The 8,106-nt window shown below is 43.7% G+C and overlaps 2 protein-coding genes across 3 annotated transcripts in view; both read right to left on the reverse strand.

The window, feature by feature from the left end:
* Positions 1–1,725, reverse strand: part of adnpb (activity-dependent neuroprotector homeobox b) — a 9,594-nt gene extending 7,869 nt beyond the window's left edge. The window contains exons 1-2 of one of the 2 annotated variants that reach the window (XM_035657260.1): positions 1,259–1,725; positions 198–311 (exon numbers count right to left, since the gene is read on the reverse strand). The gene's annotated coding sequence lies outside the window, so the exon portion shown is untranslated. The remainder of the gene's footprint in view (positions 1–197; positions 312–1,258) is intronic. The other variant, XM_035657259.1, reaches the window with a different exon arrangement.
* Positions 1,726–3,389: 1,664 nt separating this feature from the next.
* On the reverse strand, positions 3,390–7,469 carry dpm1 (dolichyl-phosphate mannosyltransferase subunit 1, catalytic). Its single transcript, XM_035657481.1, has 9 exons — positions 7,298–7,469; positions 6,976–7,075; positions 6,559–6,592; positions 6,394–6,470; positions 6,081–6,106; positions 5,830–5,925; positions 5,658–5,726; positions 5,426–5,540; positions 3,390–3,899 (listed from the first exon to the last, which is right to left on the reverse strand). Exons 1-9 carry the CDS (start codon positions 7,426–7,428, stop codon positions 3,795–3,797), a joined length of 753 nt encoding a protein of 250 aa, XP_035513374.1. The 5' UTR covers positions 7,429–7,469; the 3' UTR covers positions 3,390–3,794.
* Between the last annotated feature and the right edge of the window lie 637 nt (positions 7,470–8,106).

Here is an 8,106-nt window from a genome sequence, read left to right on the forward strand (position 1 = left end):
GGGTGGGAGGAAGAAAAGGAGAGAGAGAGAAAAAAAAAAAACCCAAGGAGAGGCTGAGCAGGGAGGGAAGGGAGGGAGAGAAGGAAGAGGAGAGGGAGGAAAGGCGATAGGAGGCTGCTCTGCTGAGGGCTGCTGGCGGAAAGCAGGTTTCCCTTCTACTGTGTGGTGAAAAAGAAAAAACAAGGAGGCCTACAAACCTTCAACCACAGATTTCCTCACGCTCACTCAGTCCTCCCTCCACTGGGACATCATAACCTATGTTCTGATTGACTGCTGCTGTTTACACGTCTCCTCCAACGTCCAGATGTTTACTGAGGGGAGAACATACTGGTGACATCCATATTCACACCCACAACAGAAAAGTTTGGGGTCCACTGGGGTTAGTTGTGTCTATATGCTCCACACCTGTCTGCAGCTGTTACCCATACAGGTGGGGGGCTGTCTGTGCAGCTGATCACTGTCTGACACTTGTCCTGATCAAGTGACAGCCCTCCTCCCCCCGGATCAAAGCACGAGGTGTGAGTGCATCACAACCCCGGTGTCACCTGCCTGAACTCTGATCATATTCTGATCCCCTGTGAGGGGGTTGCTTAATCAGAGGACAACGATTATGAATTCTGTGCAACAATCTGCCTGTGTTTGTGAGTATGTATCGCGTGTCCCCAAGACAAAACTCTCAGTAGATACACTTTGAATATTCACACCATTCCTCCTATTGAAGACGTTGACTCGCAAGATCTGTCGCTGTCGCTTTAGCAGAGGACATAGCAGCCAAATCGTGCCGTGTGGTTACGTTGGTGTCAGTGAATCTAATCTCTGATCAACATCTGGCAGTATCCGGATCAATAGCTTTGGCAGTCAGCTGCCGCTGACAAAGAATTGGGGACACACCACCGCGCTGAGTTAGCATGCTAAGCTAGCCAACTCGCACCAACAACATGGGCTGTTGAAGAAGTAATGCTGCCATTTGTGTCTCTGATATTCCCCACAAAAGGGAATTCGCTTGCATTTCATATCGGGGCTGTTATAAACTAAAGCCACCGGAGAAGTCATTCAACTTGAGGCTACGTTGAGCCCCCCTGCCTCACACAAACACAACGCTACCGACAGCCAAGTTACCTTAGCTGTAGTTCACCACCACCCATCGCTCATCCCCGCAGGTAGCCGCGGCTAACAGCAAACTATCTGCCTTTGACGGTTTACGTTATATAATATTATTATTATATATATATACATACATTATGACAGACAAGTTTACCTGCGTTCACATCCAGCGCTCCCGTCTCAGTGAAATGTGTCACCTCAGGGTGACTGAGGCAATGTACAGACACTTCCACTTTTCCCCAGATATCTCGGTAATATCCTTTCAGGTGACAACTAGCTCGGTGCGGGAGAACCAGCCGCCCGGCTGTCCGTCCGTCTATCCTCCAAACCCGACTCTCCCTCGCCGAATAGGGCTTTCCTCTTCCCTCTGGTCGGCAAACGGGAACAGCAAGCCTCCGAGACTCATTAGACAATTAAAACCTCCATTGTGTGTAGTGGTGAGGGCAGACACATGTCCTGTTGTTGGGAACAACTACCGGCGTACACACTCTTTCAAATAAATAGCCTAAAGTGAGCCTATGACTGGCTGGCAGCCGATAACGCTTCACCCATTCTCCTCTCTGACAGACAATACACATCCAGCCTGGAAACTGCCCTATCCAAAATGGCGCAAATAAAAGGGGCGGAAGTGACATCTACTTGATTAGCATAAATAATCTCATTGTGAGATCCTCGCGGGTCCTGCTCATTAAAACTCTTGATTGGTCTATCAATCAATTTGGCCAATTAAGCAAACGTCTATACATATAAAAAAAAAAAGGAACCCACCTCCTCCCTCAAGACCTGCGGTGGGCCTTTGGTTTCTGTGCTCGAGTCTGTGGGGTAAACAACCCGGTGCAGTAGTTGCGGTATCTGGCCGACAGCGGGCGTCCTACTGGAGTGGGCCTCTCCGATTTCTGCGCATGCGTGGTTTGGCTACATCTGGCAGCTCCCCCCCCCCTCCCCTGCGGAGGGTCGGATGTACACAGAGCCTCAGCACTCAGCTGGACTGGGATCAACGGTTGGACCAACGGTAGGTGGCGCTGTACTATGCTACCCAATTCTGCCAAACTGACCGGGACTACTTTCCTGTACGGTGGCTGGTGTAGGGCAGCTCCAAGAGCAGTACTGTACACCAGCCCTGAATCCAGTGTCACACTGCAATTAAATGGTTAAAGTGATGGTGAAAGTTCTTCATCAGCTGGGGTAGATTCTTGCCTTCCTCCCATCATCATCATCACTCATCAAAGTGAGCCAAACCCCCACCCCCCCATTCCTGCCCCTTCCAGTCTTCCAGGTTTGCTGTGTGGTTTGATTAAGCGTGTTGATTTATGAACATGCAGTGAAAGACTTGACTCTGACACCGGAGCCACCTTAACGTGTCAGTTGATGCTTTACGGTGCATTTTCCCTAACAAACCTTCAAATAAACACAAAGACACAAACCAGTATAAAACACAGTGAGCCTGGTGCCTGCAGGCCCCCTGGTGAGGTCCAGGGTCCTGGGGCAGTTGCTTGCTTGGTAATCCAGTCTTCCACAGGACACATGTTCACTGCCGTAAGGAGAATGTGATCTTAAATGTCTGTACCATCTGATATTCATACTCTGGTGAATGCTGGATCCATTGGGGACCCCTGGGGGTTCTTCTGGGGGACGCCCGAAAAATGGGGAGTACTTTAATTTCACCATTATTTCATTGACTGGAAGTTAGTCCAATAAGAGAATGTATAATAACGACTGTTCATATGCCTCTTCACTGTACAGCTATGGAATAACTCAATCTCATCAGACAGGGATCCCTGAGACTACATCTTATCAAATACAGGACAACAGCCTAATGTGTATCAATTTGGGGGTCCTTGATTCCAGAAATGTTGAGACCCACTGCATTAGTGTATGTGAGAGAGATATACAAGCTAGTACTTGCTGACTACTACTGCCTCAGCACCATGAGACGTGGTTGAAAATTTCAAAAGAAGCCAAGTTCAGTGGACTTTGTTGTTAGGTAAACCTGCGGTGAGCCGGGACCTTTGGCTTTCATTTTAATGGTTTACATGAGTGGAGGACGTTATTATAATGGTCCGGGATGGCCCAAGGGCGTCGTTGCACATGGTTTTGACTGAAAGCTCTTGAAGGTTAAAATCTTTGGAGAGAGCTGTGTTAGCTGACCTGCCTGCGCTCAGACCATCAGTCCCTTGCACTTGGTCCAGGTTTGACCTCGGTGAATGGATATCAATAAGAGAAGTTGTTGGTGAGTCATTGTGAAAAAATAAAAAAGGAGAACAATCAGAAAAACACAACGCCAGCAATGTGCAAGTGTTTAATTTGATACAAACAATCACAGGTGTAGCAGTGCGTACTTAAACCCATCTGACACTGTGTTACTGCACAGTTCGCTCAGCTGTCTGGTTTGGGAATGGATGAGACACTGTGCTTTGCTCAAAATTCATTAGAGAGGATGATGGGAATGTAAAGCACTATGTTTCTTCAGTCAGGACGGCTACTGACAGGGAATTGTTTTCTATTTGTCGCTAACAGGATAGAGAGATGTCTGCCTTGTCATCTGCCATCATGTCAGTGTGACCACAGGCAAGTGGAGCTTTTTCCCTCCACTGAGATTCTGATACAACTACTGTATTAAATACAGCGACTTTAAGAGCAAATGGGATTCTATGTAACCGTGGGATTCCCAAACTGGAGTGTGTCGCTGGTCATGTCGTTGCGAAGAGCGTCAGTAGTCCTTTCACGAATGACACAATCTCGTTCCCTCCAAGTTTAGACTCTCCGTAAACTCGATCCACAAAGGAAATGGGCACCTGTTGTTTGGAAGAAGAGGAGAGAAACACAACACTGAAGCTTCTGATCAGAGGTTAAGGGGGAATTTACGGTGAACTTAATGATATTTCTTGCCAGATTTGCAGTTTTTGCTCCGGTTCTAGTAAAAAAAAGCATTAAACATCACAGTGAAACCAGGTCTTTCTGAGGGAGACCTGAAATGGTCACCATTAACCATTTCATAGATGATGAATATGGCGGCGTCTTTAAGATGCCTTTGTTGTGAGGGAAAGATGGAGCAGCCAATGTTATCCGAAGGTGGGTGCGCTCTCTCAGCACCCAGATTATACGGAAGAACAGTTCCATGGATCAGAGCAGTGTTTAGTATTGTTGTTTAGCCTATACTTGTAGTGGTAATAATAATAAATATATCCACAATTAGAGGTAGGCATACACTGAAATGTAGTGATGATTTTATATTTAACCTGTGCTTTTTTCCATCTGAGGACTGAGCTAATTTCACAAGCTCGCCATCTGCCATCGCTGTTTCCTGTGTCGAAAAACTCTGCAGGAGTTCTATGCATGGGTGAAACATGCGCACCCTTTACCGCAAATAATTTCTCTTTAAATCCTGACTTTTGCAGACAAATATGCGTAAAAAACAATACACAGGCTACTGTATATAGACATGGAATTCTGAAGATTTTCTAATAGGAGAAGGTTGAGAATTTGGAGCCGTCCATGGGTTTTGTGGTTTAACTTGATGAGGTGATCCTCTCTTTCCTCCTCCTAAAACTCTGCCCTCTTTAACCAGCTGACAGGTTGTAACTGACTTGACCAGCAGATTTAGCAAAAAAAAAAAAAGCCAATTGGTGACATGTCTTACATTCTAAACCCAGCCACTGGAGATTTAACGTGTTGTTTTTTGCCCTGTTTTCTGTTTTCCCAAATAGAGTAAAGGTTTCACAATTGTTACACTGTGTTTTACAGTCTCTGGAGTCAATCTGGTAATCTAGTCCACATTTGACAAATACTATAAATCTTTCATTAAAAGCAGGGTCCTAATTAGAAACAGGTCTCCTTTACTAGCCTGGTGCAGCTACACACTTTGACAAATCAACGCAGATCTTAATTAGACGCATGGTCTGGATTTTATAGAAATTCTTTGAATGTATAAAATCTCTTAACATCCACCGTGATGCCCGCTTGAGCGAGTTCTATGCTGCTATGATCACCTACAAATCAAACAATTCACTACACAATTCAATCAATACACAGTTCATTTTTTTTATACAAGTAATATTCATACTGGTTTCAATAAAGGATTTGATAGTATTTTCCATATTTGCTGAACAAGAGTTTTGTGCAAAGGGAATTAAAGGCCTGTCCCAAATAGAATCCTATTCCAAATGAAATCAGGTTGAGTTCAGTGACTGAAACAAATAAAAGCCTGGGATATTAATGTGAGGGTGGGTTTATATTGTGTGTCTTTGTGGCTTATACTGATTTCTAATCTGTAATCGCAGGGTCCACATTTAGGATTTATCTGAAAACTACATGCACATACTTCTCCGATTGTGTAGTTGAGCTGTCTGGCGCGGACGATCATCTCCATCTGAAAGACGTACCCCTTGGACACGCACCGTTCCACCAGACTCTCCAACACCTTTTTCTTGTACAGCCTGACATCAGTGAGAGGAAAAACAGCAGGAGTATGAGAAAACACAGCAGCACGCACACACACGCACGCACAACTCAAACGTCACTGGCACTTGTTTCACAACGCTCGCACCACTTACCTGAAGCTGCCTGTGAGGTCTGAAGCGCCGGGTCTCAACAACACTTGAGTCAAAAAGTTGGCCCCCCGACTGCGAACAAGAGAAAAGAAAATCAAACCTCAGCCTCTTGCCTGTTGAATTCAGGGTCAGCATGAGACGAGGGAGTGAAAATTGAAGACCGCTGTAGACTTACCTGATGAGTTTCCTGCGCAGGTCCCAGCCGTACACGCCTCCGTTCCCTTGGTATCGAGTCCCAGACACCAGGTCGTAATTACCTTCCTTCTGCTTTCTGACAAACAAGAAAATGGTCTTAATTAAAGGATATATACTCTCTTCAAAGTGTGCCTAAATATTATTGTTTAAGTATTTGGAATATTGATTTTGATTCTAGAAATTGAAATACAGTTGAAAAAACAACATCATGTGAAATTTAGAGACACTTACTCAATAAATTCTGGGATAAATTTGGGCTGAAATAATAAAAAAGTGACAGAGAACAATCAAATATGCTGTTTAAAATGAAATATCACTCACAGAACTTGTATTACTTCACATAATATTGCCGTTAAATCAAAGACTAATTAAAAAAAAACATTCAAAACATGATGTTGGAAATTGTGTGTAAGAAATTAAATATTTCATTTCTTAATGTTTTACAAGATTCATCGGAAAGGTAGCTAGCAGTCTAATCAATAATGAAAATAATTGTTGGATACAGCCCCTAGATTGAATGATTGATGAAACAAGCTCCACTCACATGATGGGAAAGATCTGCGTCCATTATGAAGATGTAGTTCCCGGTAGCGTGCTTCATGCCATGGATGTAGGCAGTGCCTTTGGGGGGAAACAGGAGCTCATGAGGAGTCGGCAAAGGTTACTAGAATGAACGAACCCACCATTTTATACAAAGTTTCAAACTTACCTAGGCCTAATTTTTTCGCTCTTGGTCGTAGAAGCTGAGCCACAGAAAAGACAGATTAACCGTCAGCATCAAGATCCTATGCAACATTCATTTACTAAAAGCACCTGGTAGATGGCTCAACATTGTGAATCAGATCTAAACAATCAGTTGATGAAATAGTCTGGAAGTCAGTCCTGGTCCCGTATCAACTGTACAGTGTGAGGTAGAAACTTTATAGTGAAGTAGGAGACATATTGTGTCCAGCAGGAAAACTGGATTATCATATTTATAGATTGTGGAATTTCTAATGGCTAGAAGGAGAAGATGTATTCTAAAGGATTTTAATGTGGAGACTTTTTTTGTGATAAAAACACACCAGACACACATATTATCTGTATGTTATGTGTTAATACGTGTCTGGAGGGATCTTTAACTTACTATTTTATCCTCCCCATAAATCTTCTGCAACTGCTCTCCCACCTCCAGTGTCCCATCTGGGCTTCCGTCGTCAATGACAATTATCTCGTAGTTATATCCACTGTAAATACAACAAATTAAGATGAATGTTGTTATTTGGTTCAGTCGATGTTGCACCTGACACACACACACGTTGACAAGTACGTTAACATTACACAAGTTAGCTAGAGAAAGCAACGTAACTCTGTCCGGTTTAGTGACAGCTCATCACTGACTGGCTTTACCACAGCAGTAACGTTAGCTAGCACTAGCCGAGCACCTCTCCGAGCGACCCGGAACTCACCTTTCACCGAAGTACTTGACCAAAAGCCACACTATCAAAGGGAGGTTTTCCCTTTCGTTGTAGGTAGGTAACAGTACTGAGTATTTGTCCCCGTTGTCCCCCTTTTGGGGCGAAGTCTTTCGGCTTGCCATGGCGACGTGAATCCGCTGTAACCACACTGTGTAAAGTTGACAAAAGTAGCACACAACATCCTGTTTATTATTTTCAAAATAATTTGAGTACCAGTGTAACTATCACTTAATTACACTTTTAAATTGCCATTATTCAGTCAACAATTCCATTACAACGAGGCTAATGTTTTATAAGTAATTCAGCTCTGCTGGTTATGGCATAGATTATAATTAACGCCCCGTGGCAGTGAATACATTCGCCTTTATTTTGAAAATTACATTAACATTTCTGACAAAACCGGAAAGTGAGTGTACCAGTGAGGCTAATTTAACAAAGCAGCTAGTTTACAGGTTGGAGCTTCCGTTGTGCTCTTCAAAATAGACACCACTACAAACAATACTCTCTTCCCAACCGTTCCGAGGACTGACACTGTCATTATTGTTCCCGCTGAATAATCTCTATCTTCTTGCCCGTCACAGGGTGGGGTTGGTCACTTTTAACCACAGAACAGCAGCCCTGGAGCTTTCATAGATCCAGTGTCCTGCTCAAGCTCACTGTCAGACTCCAACAGGAATAAAACTTCGCTGCACTAAACTAACTGTCACTCAGGATAGTCAGAGAAAAAACACATCACACATTAGAAATATTAATGGGATTTTATTAACAAGATACAAAAAAATCAAACATTCAAAAACAAA

This window comes from Morone saxatilis, unplaced genomic scaffold (assembly GCF_004916995.1).
Source record: "Morone saxatilis isolate NCDOM2014 unplaced genomic scaffold, NCSU_SB_2.0 Contig15, whole genome shotgun sequence".
Taxonomy (NCBI): Eukaryota; Metazoa; Chordata; class Actinopteri; family Moronidae; genus Morone; species Morone saxatilis.

Bases quoted from the DNA above. Each gene is read 5' to 3' on its own strand.
- dpm1 (XM_035657481.1), bottom strand. From the start codon at position 7,428: ATGGCAAGCCGAAAGACTTCGCCCCAAAAGGGGGACAACGGGGACAAA. The intron at 5,541-5,657 runs GTAAGTGGTGCG...CACTGATGTCAG, and splicing joins GACCTCACAGGCAGCTTCAG to GCTGTACAAGAAAAAGGTGT. The intron at 3,900-5,425 runs GTATGTGCATGT...TCCAAACAACAG, and splicing joins TCAACTACACAATCGGAGAA to GTGCCCATTTCCTTTGTGGA.